Source organism: Antrostomus carolinensis, unplaced genomic scaffold, assembly GCF_000700745.2.
Source record: "Antrostomus carolinensis isolate BGI_N321 unplaced genomic scaffold, ASM70074v2 scaffold36713, whole genome shotgun sequence".
NCBI lineage: Eukaryota > Metazoa > Chordata > Aves > Caprimulgiformes > Caprimulgidae > Antrostomus > Antrostomus carolinensis.
The window spans coordinates 1,345-19,758 of record NW_010305618.1 but is presented as its reverse complement, the minus strand read 5'-3'; the positions used below and the strand labels follow the sequence as shown (position 1 = coordinate 19,758).

The window sequence follows — 18,414 nt, the reverse complement described above, 5'->3', positions numbered from 1 at the left end:
CCTTTCTATTCCATCTTGTAGTAATTAAGAAATTAGGCTTCTATAAAGAGATTAACTGCCTTTTCATCTAGTTTTAGCACCTCTTTCTAAGTCAATGAAGATACTGATCATGGAGACACTGACAGAACACCAATAAACACGAGTACCTTGCATTTGCCATGATTACACACAATGCTCTGGGGTCAGCATACAGCTGTACTAAGGTGTCATGTATTATATAGAATGGTCAACTAGAAGAAAAGACAGGTGAGGTAAGAAAGCTGAAGGCTTAGAATTCAGGAGCTTCAAATCTTTCATTTGACCCACTTCACTTTCTCAGCTGAACATGATGACTACTGTATCTAACAGATGTGAAGTGGCTCTATCAGTCTTACCTGACGTACCTCACCTGTGGGCAGAGAAGTTAAACGCTGCTTTACTCTAATTTCACCATTTCTGCATTTAAATGCTGAAATATGGCCTTACAAAGGAACTCATCACCTGCCCCTCTTCAGTTGCAAAGGTTCACACCATACGCAACACATTCCAAGTCATTAAAACTAAAGACATAGTGAACCAATAATGTCTAGAAATTTATTTCAGATTTCTTCTCTCAAATGGGCTTGTAACGATGACAGGAACAGAAGCAGAATTTCTCAAGTACCCAGAAAAACTTGTGCCAATTCTCCAGGAATTCTTTTTAAGAAGAAAATGAGGAAGCTGAGAGAGTTGGGGCTGTTCAGCCTGGAGAAGAGAAGGCTCCGAGGAGATCTTATAGTGGCCTCCCAGTACCTGAAGGGGCTACAAGAAAGCTGGGGAGGGACTTTTCATAAGGGCTTTTCACAAAACAAGGGGAAATGGGTTTAAGCTGAAAGAGGGGAGGTTTAGATGAGATATTAGGAAGAAGTTCTTCACTGTGAGGGTGGTCAGACACTGGAACAGGTTGCCCAAGGAAGTTGTGGATGCCCCCGCCCTGGAAGTGTTGAAGGCCAGGTTGGATGAGGCTTTGAGCAACCTGGTCTAGTGGAAGGTGTCCCTGCTGCTGGCAGGGGGGTTGGAACTGGATGAGCTTTAAGGTCCCTTCCAACCCAAACCATTCTATGATTCTATGATTCTAAGCTCCAAAATACTAAAATGTCCCACTTTTGAATGTTTAATCACAAAGGTTCTGTTCTTATTTATAAAACGTCTATTTGAGACATTGCTTAAATAATTACCTCCTGATGCCATGACAACAAAAAGGCAGCAAGAAGAAAGGTTTCCAAACGTGAAGAAAAGGGAAAATAAACAGAAAACAATATAAGTAATTAATTAGGGACAAATAAAACAATAACTAAAACTAAATACAGAAGAAAAAAAAGTTTAAGGTTTTTCTTGAGTTTTGTTAGACTGGACTTGATCTTGGAGCATACTGAAAACAAGAAGATTCCTAAGCATTGTTCATGTGCATTAATAATTAGAGCTCAAAAATAATTAGGATTCAGATGAGTCAGAGTTGTCCAGAAAACAGCTCTGCTGTGTTGGAAACCAGGCTGCAGGTTTTTACGCAGAGCAGAAGCACAGACACAACTAGCAGGTGACCTCTCCAATCCACCAATGTTCATTTTTAATTAATCCTTGAATGCAACAGAGACTCACTTAGACTAGAAGTAATTCCTGTATTACCAATATTTAAGAACCACAAACCAAACCATGTGGATGACTTTGGTCAGTCAACTGAAACCCAGAAACCCACACAAATGCTCTATAGAGCTGGTAAGGACCCAGCTGATAACCAGTGTAGGAAGGTAACTGGTTCCACACCAACATGATTTTATCAGCTGTAGATCCTATTTTATTCTTTATCTAACGGTTTGATTGATAGAAGTAACTTCACAGTTATAACAGATTCACTGCCACATGACAGATTTATTAAAAAAAAAAAACCAACAAAAAAAAACACCCAACAAACGACCCAGAAGAGTATCCGATAGCCATAAAGCATGGATTAAAAAGCTTAGGAAATGGGTCAAAAAGCCACTGTCAAAGGGAATTATTATTCAATGACATTTTTCATTTTGGGTTAATGACATCCTAAAGGGTGCCTTCTGGGACTCATAAAAGAACCAGCACTATCAAACATTACAACAGTGGCCTGGAAGTGAAAAATACAGTCCTGTTAATAAAATTTGCAGATGATGCATGGATAGAAAGAACAGTAAAGAACAAGAAGGACCAGAATCACAGAATCGCCGAGACTGGAAAAGCCCTTTAAGCTCATCAGGTCCAACCATGAACCCAACACTGACAAGTCCCTGACTAACCCATGTCCCTCAGCACTATGTCTACACAACTCTTAAAATTGCACAAATGTATTTGAACTCCTGGAAACAGGAATTACTCAAACCAAACACACCTTTGTGCCGACTCCAAACCAACTGTACATAGAGCAGTAGACCTCCAGCTGGGGTTGAATCCCATGAAGAGGTGGGATCAGTCCCAAGAAAGCACCATTTGGACTTTTCCAAACATTTGGGAGCTTCTCTGCTCTCTGAGAAGAACGAGAGATGGGGGAATGGGAGGGAAATGCTGTGAAAGCAGCCAGCCATCGGCTAGGCAAGATAGAGCTCATCCTCCACAGCCTTCTCCCTCTCGCCTCACTGCTCGACAGCAAGCTGACCAAAATAATCCTTCAAAAATATGCTAATTTAATAATTTTTTTAATTATTATTTTAATTGTATCAGTACCATTCCTAATACAGCCCCACAAGTAGCTACATTGGCACTGCTCAGGAGGCCACACATTGCAGGAGCTCCAGGCTGCACAGGATAGGAAAAAGCGAGATGACTAGGGAAGTTTTAATCCTGGATCATCATTGAGACCTGGGAGATGCAGTTGGGGGACAAAAAAACCCGAAGCGGATGTGGAGCAGAGCCCCGGAACTGTTTTGTGCAGGGTGCAAGTGCCTCGCAGCAGGAGGTTTAACAGCTCAAACTCCCCAGCTGGTACAAGAAGCACAGACAGCTGAGTTGGTCACAACATGGAAGTACCTTCATATGGATAAAGTAAGTGATGGTACAGAATGCTGTACGCTCTGGCACAAACCCACACGTCAGATCCAAGAAGAGAAGCTGAAACCAGGATGAATCTAAATGAGAAGTGAGAAACATATTTTGAACAGTGAGAGATTAACAGATTACCACGGAAAATGGTACCTTTCCCACCTCCTCTTACACTCAAACGAGAGCTGGATGCCCTTCCAGAAGAGCATTTCATAGAGTTTTTAAAATACGGGAAATCCAAGGAAGGAAGAGATGTCATTTGATGTGTTTAGTTTTAACATCCAAAGGTGTCAACCAAGTCTTACTGAGAAACTAATCTTCATATACATCAATTACACTCTCCAATCTAAACTAAGTTAGTAACCAAACTAACAGCCTGATACGACGATCCATTTAATTGGCTCTGTATGAGCAGGTTCCTTCACTGATTTAAAATCTCGATGAATTTCAGGGGAAGAAGATAGATACCATTGTGGGGCTGACTCCTCAAAGCAGAATAAAAATAATGTAGAGTTTTTATAAACAAAAATTTAGGTGGTTATTTCCTGTTATTTTTACTGCTCCATCTAAACATGGCTCGTGATTTTCTGGAAGATTGAAGATTTGTATTGGTCAAAGAAATCACAGAAAAACTCATCAAACCAGAAGGACAAACAGATATGAGCAGAACACCCAAAATAAGTGAAAGTGTGGCTGGGTCCTGAAATCACAAAAGACAAGGGACTTGAGCAATCAAGGGAAGGCAAAGAGAAGAACTATCAGAGGTTTTTTTTCTCCATCATCTCTTTAACAAATAAAATTTGTTATTTGTTATTTTACTTGTTATAGACACATACAAGTACATTTTTGCTGCTCCAAAGACAAGGTAAGAGCATCAGGGCAGAATCTGGCTGCTCCTGCAGAGAGGATGAAGGGCTGGAGGCCAGACAGCTCCCAGAGACATCCCAAGAGCAGCATCCATCCTTCTCTTGCAAAGGGAAGGGCACAGATAAGGATTTTATCTGCTGGAAAGAGCCAGTTCTCCTAACAGCGACCACCCAACGGCCTTATTCCTCTTTTGGCAGCAGCAACAGCAGCAGCAGCCCAGCGGTAATGCCACCCAGGGAAAGATGCTCTTCAAAAGCACAAATGCTGCCAGCTCCTCCTCACTGCAAGACTCCACACAAGGCAGAATTAGAGACTCATGGAAAAAAAAAATAGATTGGAAGAGCTCTCCAGTGGGCATCTAGACCAACGTCCTGCTCAGGCAGGGAGAGCTTCCAAGCCAGAGCATGCTGCTCATGAAAGTCTGCAAGGATGGAGATGCCAGGGCTGCCCCAGGCAGAACTGCTTTCCTTATGCTGGGCCAGAATCTGCTTTGCTGAAACCATGACCGTTCCTTCTTCTCTTGTCACTGTGTGCCTCTGAGAATCAGGGTTTGGCTCCATCCTCTCGAGGACCTTCTTTTAGGTGTCAGGAGACTGCAATTAGATCCCCCCTGAGCTTTCTCTTCTTCAGACTACGCTGCCCCAACCCTCTCATCCTTCCCCTGTGCAGTTGGTCCCCTGCCTTCCCGGTGGACCTCAGCTGGGCTTGCTCTAGGCTGTGAACATCCCTTTTCATCCCTGTTCTCCATGGGGGCTCAAGACTGGATTCAGCATGTGAGATATGTGGAAGGGAACAACCATTTCACCCGACATGCTGGCTGTGCTCTTGGTAACACCACCTCGTGCACAGCCAGCCTTCCTCACTGCAGGCATGCTGCTCACTCATCTTGTCATCCACCCCGACTCCCAACACCCTTTTGGCAGTGATGCTCTCCAGACATTTGGTCCCCAGCCTGCACATATGATGGAGTTATCCCTACTCAGGGAGGAACCCAGAGTTTTGCATTTTCTGAACCTCAGGAGGTTCCTCTCAGCTCACCTCTGCTGAGGTTCCTCTCGGCAGACCTGCCTCTCCATGTGTCCATCGCTTACCCTCCAGTTTTTGCCACCTGAAAATCAAGTTTCTGCCATCTGAAAAACAGGGTGCATCCTCTTCTGGTGCCTAGGCCTGACCTAAACAGTATTAAGCCCACTAACAACCCCAAAACCCAACATTTAGCCAGATGCCAGTTAGATTTCAACCCACTGACCACTCTGTCCTGTGTCCTAGCCAGGCCACTCAGTTTTTCACCCACCTTGCAGTTCACCCATCTGATCTGAACCTCCTCAGTTTGGCTTTGGTAAGAAATTGAGAGCCTAGAAATCAAGATGGCAGAGTCTGCTGGCGTGTAACCACAAATTACTCCTACACAGTGGCTGATAATTCCCCTGAACAGAGAACTAAACATAGCAGGGCAGGCAGGCAAATGAAAAATACAATGGGGCTTTCCAGAAGAATGTCCTTCAACTCTGGGTTAAGAGGATTATATCACTTAGTCTATCGTTTTTATAACCCCTGTTGTCCAAGTTTTCTGTAGATAAGTTGATAATTGAAATTCCTTTGAGTAAAGCTACTCAATTCTTGCACAAACTAGACAGCAGTCCACTTTTATACGCTGTTTTGCGTGTCTAGTTTCAGAATAACTTGAAATCCTGAAAGCAAGACCACACAGCAAAACAACTGTGTGTCATGGTCACACTGCAAGATGACTAATTTTGTTAAAATATATGTTGGAGGATCGCTATGGTACAGTGTCGCTTTGGAGAATATTTCACAAAACCTTATCTCAGATCATCTACATCCTGTTTAATTGTCTGGTATTTACGTGCATCAAAGAAAAGCTACAAAAAACACCGCTATGCTTTCCACTGGAAAAAAATAATCACATTTTCCATTGAAAAATACGATTAGAATTGACAGGACCTGGACAAGAGCAGATAATTCAGATTTTCCTCACAAAGTTCATTACCTGTGTGGCACTGGACACAGAGGGTTAGGCAGGGCTGGCCTTACCCCGCCACAGCGACCAGCTGGCCCTGGTTTGGCCACTTCATGTCATAACCAGTGGCTCTGTCCTCTCTGCAAGAGAGACTCCTGTGTGCCCTGACCTACTGCACAACCCAAACGAACTAGAATGAATTACTAGTCGCAAGATTTCTGGAACTAGAACAAAGCCACCCTGCCATCCAAGCTGCGGAACCGGATGAAAGCCTTTCAAACAACATTTTTAAAACCCCTTTTCTCTGCAGCATGCTTTAACCTCCTTTAAAAATAAATGAAACCTGGATTTTGGAAACAAACTGATGAATCCCAGGTTGCAAAAATACCTGTGCTACTAACATGAATTCTCAGAGTAGATGAAAAGTCTGCAAATTCTTCCTGCAGAACGTTACTTTATGTACAGGATGTACCTCGTGCAATCTGGTAAAATGACCAGGACAGAGTCAATAGGATTTGCTGCAACTTATCCCAGTTGGCAGCTTGTCCCATGATTCAACGCAGCAGCAGAGAACTGAAAGAAACTTTCTGAGTCATCAGGTCCCGTCCCTCAGTAGTGCAGGCTCCCACACACCCTCTAATCCTATCATAATGCTGTCCAGCTTCATCTCAAACCTCCTCAGGTGGTTTGCACCATTATTTGCTTAGTTAATACACTTAAAAACCATTTAGAAGAGTGGTGAAGTACTTCCTATGTAAATCTTGCAAAACTCACATTTCTTAACTTATTTACTACCACATAGTGCACTGAAACACAGGAATACTCTTATTCAGGGAAAGAATTGATAAGAACACATAGAGTCATTAAGGTTGGGAAAAAACCTTAAGATCATCAAGTCCAACTGTCAACCCAACACCACTGTGCCTACCTAAGCCCACCCTTAAGCACCACATCTATGCGTCTTTTAAATCCCTCCAGGGATGGGGACTCCACCACTGCCCTGGGCAACCCCTTCCAATGCCTCAGATCCCTTCCAGCAAAGAAATTCTTCCTCACATCCCATCTCAACTGCCCTGGCCACAACTGGAGCCCATTTCCTCTTGTCCTGTCCCTTGGTCCTTGGTTGAACAGACCCACCCCCACCTCTCTCCACCCTCCTCCAAGGGACTTGGACAGAACCAGAAGGTCTCCCCTCAGCCTCCTTTTCTCCACGCTCAACCCCCCCAGTTCCCTCAGCCACAAGGGAACTCAGCACACTTGTGCTCCAGACCCTTCCCCAGCTCCGTTGCCCTTCTCTGGACAGGCTCCAGCACCTCCATGTCCTTCTTGGAGTGAGAGGAAGTGTAGTGTACTTACACTAATCATTCAGATCTTATAAGAAATAGAAATAATGATACTTTCCACTCCCGCAGTTGTTTCATGTCAGCATCTTTGTTAACTAAGATAGGTAGTTACTTCATAGACAATTATTAAAAAAAAATAATAATTAGCTAATCACATTTTCAGAGCGGCAGAAATCAGCTGGAGCTGTAACGTGGTGCTCTCGACACCAGCTACTCTCCCTCCAGTCACTCACAGCCAATCCGGAGGAATCTAGAGACACATAACACAGTGTTTGTTACTTCTGCCCCGAAGCCATACAAAGCTGAAGAGTCTACCACTGAGCCCGGTCAAGCAGCACTTTTCAAAGATGTAAATTATAGGGTGAGCCATCCATGAAATGTTTTCTTACCACTAGGATTTTCATTTAAGCAACTGCAGTACTGGCTCTAGAGCACGCAACACTTCAGGACAGGAGGCAACCAGGAAACACCACTGTCACCATCATTTTGCTCAGAGAAACTCGCCAGAAGGGTCTCTCCCAGAGCCTGCCAGCAGGGACCTTCTCCCGTTGAACCTATCGCAACACGGGTACCTGTCTGAAGGAACGTGTTTGCTCTGGGCTTCCAGGCAAAACAATAAATGCTGCCAGAGCAATCGGCTGAGGCAGGAAAAGAGGAAAGGTTATGGCTGGACAAGGAACTAAGGCGTATCACATAGTTAAAAATATCCAGTATGGGAAAGGTAGGCAACTCCTAATACACTGGTTAAGTTAAACCCTACTTGGAGCCCAGCCTCCAGCCAGGTCATGTTAAAGGAGACAGTTTTGTCTGTACCAGATTTATTATCTAATTATTCTAACGGACCTTGTGCATTCTAGCCTAGAGGAGGCCAGAGATAGAAAAAGGCATCAGAACAAAAGGGACCAGGTAGAACTCTAGTTTAGATCCAGAGGTCTATGGGAGATGCAGGAGACGAGTTCGTGCACCTGAGGTTTCCTGAGCATGGACAGGGAGAAAAACCCAAGCGGGAAACAGGCTTAGAGAGGTTTTACACAAGACAGCAATAAAGCAAATTTTTCCTCTTCTGAGAACACCTCCTTTTGTCACAGCTTAGTGAGCTGCCTGGATACAAACACACACACAGACCAAAACCTGCAAACACAAATGCTTAATTGGATTGCTAAATTACTAGCTTGATTTGCATTGAGACTGAAATTCTAACTGTATTTGCTTTTGAAGTTAAGCTCAATACCCACACATGCATTTTGATTTTCAAAGACGGATTCTAGGCAGATTGACTCAACATGGGCCCGTTTGTAGAATTTGAGACCAAAGATGAATTTTGGCACCAAACTTCAGAGTCAAAACGAGTGCCCTCAGTGCAGCTCCCTCCAAGAGCTGGGATCTCCATGAGGGAGGACGATGCAGACACTATACACGCCATTTACATAAATATACACACTATTTATACGAAAAGGAAGTGGTAGTTTAACTAAAAAGGTTTTACAGATACTTAGCTGATTTCAAAAGAGCGTGTAAAGCTGTTAAATCACCGTTTCCACACAAGGGATAGATTCTCCTAGATGCAGGGATGACAGTGACCCACACCCCAGACCCTGGGCGTACACTGAGCATCTGGCCTGAATCTTTAACTGACACACTAACCCACAGAAACTGTTTATATCATTTAATGTCATTTTCCAGTTTAACTATTATTTCAGTTATTTCAATATTATTTAATAAATATCATTTTAACTATTACCCTACTGAGCAAATCACCTTCTTCTAAACTTAGTAGCACGGAAAGACAGCATTTTAATAATCTTATCTCTTCTGAAATAAAATGTTATTTTAATTTTGTTGATCCATAAAAACAAATTTCTGGAAAAAAGTAATAAAAGGAGAAAATAAATAATAGATAGCTTTCAGAAGGACTTAACTACTGGAAAGAATAGAACCTAAGCGTGATTGGCAAAGGAGCAATAGTAACACCTACCACAGATTTGGGTTTGCTGACTGCCACCAGATTGGCCAGAAAGTCTTCATCGTAGAGCTGGCTAAAAACATGGGCATCGTAAGCCACCATTATGGAGACTTCTTCCATCATTTTGCTGGCAAGCTGCCGTTAGTGGCCGGAGCGGTTTGCCAATCCAAGGCTGAACCTTGGCTCAGTTCCGTGTCAGTTGTTCACACCCACCTGAAGAAGCTAATGAGGAAGGAGTGTCACGAGAGAAAATATGACCCAGCAAATCACCTCCCGTGTGGGTTTTCCTCTCGAGGGTGCCTTTTATCGTCACGGGAAGCACACACAAAACACCTGCTCACGCTCCCAACACCCGACCTGCAAAAGGCATTTGCTGAAGTTTGGTGAAAGCTGGAGAAGTTGTAGTTGTACAAGTTCTACAGTTGTAGAAGTAGCTGTAATTCCAGTGTGAGGCTGAAGATGAAAAAGCAGTAGCCAAACCAGATTACTGTTAAGCAAGGAAAGATCCGCCAGTGCGTGACAGCAGGACTGGAATCATTTCTGTTCTTCTCCAACTTTGTAGAGATTGTTTATTCTTTATCTCCAGTTTTCTCCCATGGACAACTGATATCCTTGTTAGCAGAGTCTCGCTTTCCAGTGAATTGCTTCTTTTGGCTTATCTGTAAATTCACAGAGACCGCTGTAATAATGATTTCTTTCAGATATTCCTTGGAATTTTCCACAAATTTCTAAATCTCTCTTTTAAACTCTTGATAAACATCCGCTTTTACACAGATCTGAATTGCATTTTGTGCCACGTAGATACTTTGATTTTTAGCAGGAAGATGATGTCATCAAGTCACAACCCTCCAAAAAGAGTCCTTCAGTTGCCATTTGTAAGGCAGGGTAAAACAGACATGCAAAACGCAATGAAGGCTGTAAGCTCTTTCTTGAATAAACTCACACCTCCACAAGTGAAATAAAACCAATTTATGCAATCAAAATGTTCCACAGGAGAAGGTTTTTAACCTGATTCTGGGTCTGGTTTGCTTTTAATCAAAAAGTGATATGGTAGCTCTTGTCTTTGAGTCCTAAGCAGTGTAGCTACCTTCCAAATTGCTCCTGACTTTCCATTCATTTATCATAACTTCTATCTGACACAGAGGAAAAACAGCGCAAGGAAAAAATTTGGAAAAAATCCTTAAAAATCAATATTCTCAAAACTACAAATGAAAATCTAGAAAAATAATAAGTGATTTGAAGAAAGAAACAAAATATCCCAAAAAGAAACTCCTTTCAGGAGACTCAGGCAAGTCAAAACTCCAAATTAGCACTTCTGCTTAGATTCATCCACTACACTTTTTTCTTCTCTGGAAGCCTTTTCATACCTGCTCAAGAAACTGAACTCATTTCAGCTCCGCATTTGTCTCCAAAGACAGGATGTGCTGGATGCAGCAAATCTGGTAGGAGTTTCCAGTTCAGGTTGCCAGTAGCATATGGTCACGCTCTCACTTCCCAGAATAAACAGGGTCAGACCCACCTTGCTTTTCTCTTTTCCCTGTTCCTGAAGTATCTTTATCAAAGATTACACGCCTATCTAAATAGCACCAGGTGCTATTTGCATTTGAATAGGAAACTCGAGCAAGGGCTGTAGTGTACAGGATTAAAAACCCAACATCTCTTTCACTTATATAGGGGGGGGGGAAATTACATGTTATTGCTAGGAAACAGAGTTCTAATAGGCTTATAGCAAACAAAAAAATGCAGCACTTGAGGTTAAATCCTTGAGACTAAAGCAGATTCTGATCGTGCTTTAACCCTTGCAGGAGGAGGAAAGGTATTTTTTCCTTGAAATGCACCTATAGTGCATTTTTAAAATTTTTCTTCTTGCAGATTTTTTTCCAATTAATTCCCACAGATTCTGATCCTGATCAGGAGATCACCTCTCCGTGTCACCTAGACAAAAGTCCTACCTGCTACGCTAAATCCTGCTGAGGTTTTCCCAAGCGCTTTGAATGACCGCTTCCTCTTCGCTTTCACTGCCTTCTGGGGTGGGGAATTTTTTTTCTGGTAGCAAAAGTTGGAAGCGGCAGGTTGAGAGTGGTTCCTCCTCAGCTCCTCCGAGGTGAGGTGTGCTGACAAAGGCACCTGTTGTCAGAGGTAAATCAAGTCCCTTCCCACAACTCCTCCCGCCCCGCTGGCACCCGCTCCGCTCCGGAGGCTCCCAACAGGGACTGGCATTACATCGCAACAGTCATGTAGGTGCAGGGGAGAGAGAGCAGGCGGTGGAACAACAAACATTCCCATGTTAATGAGAACCCAATTTAATTCTGCAATAAGGGCAGGAGGTGGAGAATGCAAATTATCAGATGTACTCCGCAGCTGCAGCTACTCCAATCCCTCCCCTGATTTAGCCAACAGGCATTTCTATTTATAAGGAATTATGGACCAGAACCTATATTCCTTTTATTTTTTGTTGTTTTTCATCTTAAACAGAAGGGTTACGATGATTTAACAGAACTAAGTCTATATGTCACTATTGTATTATTAGCCAAATAATTTCTCCTGTATCTATTCTCAACAGAGGGCTTGTAATTTTGGCATGTTCTAACTAGCAATTACAAGAACAACTGATTTTTGATATTGGCTAGTGCATATCTTTACTTTAAAAAGGATGTTTTTCAGCTGTTATTTCAAGCTAATGGAGCTGAGCTGCCCACAAATCCCTACAAACCTGCATTTGACATCCGTTAACAGGCTGTGCTATACTCCACATCACTGCATGAAATTATAAGTACCAAGCCAGTTAAATGCAATCTTTTGAATTAAACTGACTGAAGCAAATCTACCCACTGAGCCACAGTCGTGGCACGCTCACACCAGAGGAACTGGAGAGGAAAAGGCAAGCTGAGATGCCCCTGACCACCTCCTCAGGCCACACTACACACTCCTCCCAGAACTTCAATACAGAGCTTTCCCCTCAGCTAGGCTTGCCGAGTGCTGAAGTGATGAATAATCTATCAAAAGACAATAAAAACCACACAGTGCAGCTTCATATTTCTTTAAAGCAAACAGCGCTTCCCCTGTAGAACACCACGTCTACCTGGCAGCAGCCCTCCTCGAGGCAGAGGAACGCAGTCCCCTCCACCACCTACCTCCAAAGCAGGAATTTTGGGAGAAGTGGTTCAACCAAGCAGTCAGGACGACAGAAGAGAGCCAGCAGAAGGACAGGTGAGCTGCAGAAAACTGTTAACTAATTAAAGTAAGTAGCCCTAATTACAGTTGTTGGGGTTTATATGCTGGTGGATCACAGAATCACAGAATGGTCAGGGTTGGAAGGGACCTCAGGAGATCATAGACGTGAATGGAAAATTCCTGAATTGAGCAAACCAGCGAGCTTAGCAAAGCAAAATCCTGCTCACTCCCGAGATAAATTCACTCTCACTCCACCCCCAGGAATGTCTTGCTGCTGCTATCTGACGGGGATAGGATCTTCTGATAGACGGCACAGCCTTACGTATGTGAGGTATGTGCAGCTCCTTGCTGAGCGCTCCCTTCCTGCCACCCTGCTTCTGAAACACACCGGGCGTTCTCTGCAATTTGCTTTTCCTGTATTGATGAATCTGGGAAGATCACAGCAGCCTTCAGATAAGGAAACACCAAACTCCTTTCAGAGCGCTTGGAATGGCATTTGGCAGCCTTCAAGATAAGTTTACAGATCTTTTTTTCCCCAAATGGGAATGAACAACAGTAGTGTCACACTCTTTTCACAATTCCCTCACTCGCTGATGACCTGTAACAACCAATCTGAACACAACCAGTGAGTGAAACCCACTTGGTTACAAGTCAAATGCTGTGAATCCCAAAGCACAGTTCCCTTCTCTCACCTGCAATGGACTTGCTGACCATTGGAGAACAGCAGATAGCCCAGATCTGCTGTTCACACGCTCAGTCACCTGCAGAGCCACCTGAAGTCCCTGCAGATGTCCTTGCTGCCCTCGGGAAGTTGCCGTGCTGTGCCGAACCCTTGGCTGCCCGTCCCACGCGTGTGTGGTTATCCCAGGAAATTCAGGAGTAAAACATTCACTGCTGTGCTGGTGCAGCCTTCGGGAAGGCTAAAATTTTATTGACACCTCTGTTCCAGTTTCAGACACCAGAAGATAAATAACTTCAGACGTGTTCCTGGATTCAAGGTGAGCATGAAAGCTAAGCCAGCGCTTTTTGGAATGCCCCATAGCATTCCAGAAAAGCAGTTGCCAGGCTCAGACTGATCTATAGTTCAACAACTGCTTCTCCAAGTTTTATTTTTATTATTTAAAATGTCAATTAACATGCCCAGGTTTTTTTTCCCCCAAAGAAGTGGGTGTATGCACCTGTGTTTCTCCTAAAATAATCCTCCAAATGTGTGGAAAAATCTGGGCTGGATATGCTTTAGCACATGTACTTACACGGATAAATCCTCCCAATCTGCAGATACGCCACATCCTCCTGATCTGAACGCAGGCAAGATTGTAAACTCACTTTTGCAGCCTAAAGCCAGCAAAGCCACGCTGCTGGAGACAGCCAAGGCTCCTCTCCCAGCGGCGGCAGAGATCAGCGTGGCTGGGATAGAATCAGAGACTCACAGACTGGTTTGGGTTGGAAGGGACCTTAAAGCTCATCCAGTTCCAACCCCCCTGCCATCAGCAGGGACACCTTCCACTAGACCAGGTTGCTCAAAGCCTCATCCAACCTGGCCTTCAACACTTCCAGGGAGGAGCAGCCACAGCTTCTCTGGCCAACCTGGGCCAGTGTCTCACCACCCTCACAGCAAAGAATTTCTTCTTCACATCTCATCTCCATCTCCCCTCTGCCAGTTTAAAGCCATTTTCCCTTGTTCTGTCATTAACTGCCCTTATAAAAAGTCCCTCCCCAAAACTGCTGAGGCAGAGGCGTTCCTGACAAACCGGTGATGCTGGCGTGTGCTCCCCCACAATGGAAATGCATGGCCCACCTCAGGGAAAAGCTGAGGACTTCAGAGTCTTCATTTGATGTTGCTGGCTCTGCCTCTTGAATTATTTACTGCAAGCAGGAATAAAAGAGGAGGGCAGGACTATTGCCCTGGTCTCCTTCAGGTTTATGGGAAAGCACGGACAGCAAAGTCACCGCAAAGCAGGAGGAACCCTGACAAGTGTGTTCAGTGCTTCTTTCGGGATTAAACTGAACGTAGCAGAAAACATTCCAATTCCCCTCTCACAGCCCTCCCCAGTCACCTGTGTGCCACACAAAGGGCCAGTTCTGCTCCATGCAACAACTGCTGCGTGAGGATTTTCTCCCACACAGCTCCTAGATGATCTTAAAAGCTCAGGAAAAGAATTCAAGCTATTTATTAGCCTGACCTCTAAAACTACACAGGGTAGAAGAGCAGGCCAGCCCAGCCAACAGCTCCCCAACCTGCTGGAGGTCACTCCTTGTATTTTTAAAAGTATATCCTCAATTAATTCTGTTCTAGGTATTTGTTCTCCTTCTCAAAGGAACGGTCTTTTAAAGGGTTTTAAATTTTAAAGGGTTTGCGGCAAGTTAGCCCTTCATTTCAGGTTTGACATTGAAACTACAGCTAAACAAGGGCATGAAGCTGCCTAAACCAAATCCGCCCATTTTGATTTCTACAAACCATAGGAACCTGAAAAAGATTAAGCAGCAGCATAGCTGGGATGCCAGCCTACAGGTACATACTCATTATTATTCAGCTCAGTCCCTTCCACATTATGTTGCAGCTTTTTAAATTAACTCATGACTCTCTTTTGATTTTTAATTAATTAAATTCACATTTTTCATTTATGTTTTCACATTTCCATACTGCCACTATCACTTTCTAAGGGCACTAGAAGTTAGTTCCTCTTTTCAGCTGAGTTCCCTTCAGAAACCAACTGTCTGGCAGAAATATTTCACTTTGCGAACTTCTTTTTTCTCTGCCAAGGATTTGCATTAGAGCTGGGAATGCTTTTTGCCTGTTTGTGTTTTTCCTGAGGCAAAGGCAGCCCAGGGCTCCCAAGTCCACAAACCCCCCGGGGCGGTTTATCGCCTGGTCCCACAAAGAGCTGTGGTGTGACGAGGGATGGAGGCAGCGGGGCAGAGGAACAAGGAAACAGCCAGACACCCCCCTGAGCCAGGATTGCTACCAAATAAAAGGAATATTGAATCTTACTGAGAGATTTTGGAAATCCTAGCCTTTGCCTGTCAAAAAGATAAGATTTAACAGCATATTTGGGGCATGCTTTGTATGTAGAACCCAATATAACTGACTGATGTTTAAAACAGAGCTGGGCTGGTTTTTTCCTTACCCAGCCTTTTCTTCTAGCAAAACAGGGGATTTTTTTCCCTCTTTGCAAAGGCAAGGGGTGGTACTGGTGAGCTCCATGACATGAGTACTCCAGCCTAACATACTCTGAGCAGGGCCACGCCAGTTTGCACGGTAGACTGCCCTACAGAAACCATTCGGAAGGAAAAGGCAGAAATTCCTCAGCTGACTTAGAGCATATTTTCCTGAAAAGTAGCAGGCTTCTGCCACCTGCTTCATGTTTCACAGAATCATGGAATGGTTTGGGTTGGAAGGGACCCTCAAAGGTCACCTAGTCCAACCCCCCTGCCATCAGCAGGGACATCTTCACTAGAGCAGGTTGCTCAGAGCCCTGTCCAACCTGACCTTGAATATCTCCAGGGATGGGGCCTCCACTACCTCTCTGGGCAACCTGTTTCAATGATCCACCACCCTCATATTGAAGAACTTTTTCCAAATATCCAACCTAAATCGACCCTTTTCTAGTTTAAAACCATCACCCTTCGTCCTGTTGCTCCCTGCCCTTGTGAACAGTTCTTCCCCAGCTTTCTTACAGGCACCTTTCAGGCACTGGAAGGCTGCTACAAGGTTCCCCTCCAGAGCCTTCTCTCATCCTTTCTCTTCAGGGATCCATTTTTAATCTCCTCCCAGTTCAGTGACAGTAGACACCCATAAATAATTCAACACTCCAACCCAGCAAAGTGGTGGCAATTCTATAGCAGGGACCCTCCCACACCCACCCTGGGGCCATGGCCAGCCTCTCCTGAATCTGTGCCCTCCAACTCCAACCCATACAGAGAGGTCCCTCCATTAACAATCTGTTTGCCATTGTAAATGTCCCTGATATATATTCCCTGGAGCTATTAATCCAACAACTGACTAATGGCTGTATGGCATTTAAACCATGCAAATGCCATTGAGAGCTAAATTTCAGAATAAACTGATCCTAACCCACACTACCTGTGAAGTGCATTTTAAACTGGTTACGTTTATCACTTTAACTGGTATTGACAAGAAAAAAAAAATGGAGTCAAGCTTATTTTCCAAGAAAATTAGCACAGCAGTTGTATAGGAGTGCTTTGCACTTCTTATTAGTTATATGGATTTCTGGCTTGATTTCAGTATAGCTTGATTTAGGGATTTCACCCAAATAATCCACAAGCTAATGCAAGCAGAGCCAAATTTTATCAAGCAAAAGCTTCATCAGAATAAAACAGCTAGTTCAGACTCCATACAGACAACAACTATACAGCAAGTATATATCTGCATTGCTACCTTCACCCATGGGCTACTGGCTTTTCGTTTAGAGCAGATGATCAGCAAACAAGATATTAATTATGATCTTAAAAGGTCTTTTCCAATCAAAATGATTCTATGGTCAAGGAGCACATTAAGGAGTGACTTCTGTCACATGAAGACACTCACACTGGTGCCCAGGACTCGGGCTTCTCATTCTAAACCCACATCAGACACTTTCTCAAGGCAGATACATCTCTCCATATTTTTTTTTCCTTCCCCAAAGAGGGGTTAACTGTCCTTATCCACCTCCCAGAGGTAAATTAATAATGGTAAAATTTATGAAGAATGCACAACTGTAAGTTGTATTATTATTATTATTGTTGTTACGATGATGTCTGTCAAGTTTTCTCCAGAGTGCTGTTAAATGCCTTAGGAACTATCTCAGGGATGTCAGACCCTGCCGAAGAGCACAGTGACATGTTTACCTGGATGACCTGTCTGAAGCACTCAGGATCACATCAGATTTTAGTATCTTTACTAAAGACGGTCACTTTGCACCTGACCTTTAGCCTGGGACAAGAAAAAAAGAACGACTAAAGGCTGGAGAGCCAGACACTGAGAAATTCCTATGGTTAAAGAAAAAGAAAGAAAGAAAGAAAGAAAGAAACAGGCAGGACCACAGCACATCTTCTATCCATCAAACGCATAGGAGCTGGCCAGGTACAAACCCACCACAATACACTCTGCTGTGCAAGGATGAGGCAGGAGCTGCCGTGCTGGTACCCCTGGAGCAGCACGGCAAAGCCCCAGAAAGGTCTGTGGCCACATCTTCCACATGGGCCCCCTGACAGGATGGTCCTCATGGAAAAGGTGAGATGTTTCTACATGTCAACAGTACGACGGTAATGGCATATTCCCAAAACAAAAACCAGATCCATAGTATGATTGCTTGGAAGATGAGATAAAGACTAATTAAGACTGAAATGATGCGGGTGAGCAGGAACTGGCACATGGTGCCAGCTGAACTGGACTAAACCAGACAGACTGGTCCAAGTATCTCAGCGGTTGAGGTACAGAAGTCAGATAGTTTGATTGTGAGACGCAGTCTAGACTGAGGCATGCTTGAAGACTCTGAAATGAGATTTTTTCATGCATTATACATTAAAAGTACAAACTACTGATATCTTCCAGGAGAGCAGTGTGTCCCACAGTACTGGAGTTAAAAATGAAAACATTAACCTGGAGGTCAAAAGATTGAACGCAGACAAAAAAAAACTTCCAGAAAACAGCACTTGCTAGTGTATATTTATACCAAAGATGATTAATGGAGATCTGATACAGCAAGCATTTGACAGGAGATCCTGGGAAAGATGGGAGGCAGCTAAGTCTCAGTGCTTCCCCAGACAAATTCCCCTGGAATTTCCACATGTCAGCTCCAGAGGAGGAAAGAAGCTCAGGACTGTGCAAGCTGATCAGCTGTATGAGACTTCCAGCAGCACCACCATCTAAGCTTCACACAATCCTTTGCTGCTAAATCCCTATTCATCGCCACACAGCGCAGGGAGAGGGAAATTCTCTTCTCAGAAGATGATTTGGGAGACAAACTATTTCAGTGCTTAAATGTGCTGATCTAGTCCCCTACTGTGAAAATCTGCATCCACGTTTAAGGCTTCAGTATACCACAGTGAGAAAAGCTTCTGTATTT

The 18,414-nt window shown here is 43.8% G+C and overlaps 1 protein-coding gene across 2 annotated transcripts in view; it reads right to left on the bottom strand.

Moving 5' to 3' along the window:
- The window catches only part of LOC104522508 (rab GTPase-activating protein 1-like), a 35,929-nt gene extending 26,634 nt beyond the window's left edge, over positions 1-9,295 (bottom strand). For both annotated transcript variants that reach the window (XM_010164825.2, XM_029084234.1), the window contains exon 1: positions 9,185-9,295. In XM_010164825.2, the coding sequence (XP_010163127.1) occupies positions 9,185-9,295 (111 nt within the window). The remainder of the gene's footprint in view (positions 1-9,184) is intronic.
- Between the last annotated feature and the right edge of the window lie 9,119 nt (positions 9,296-18,414).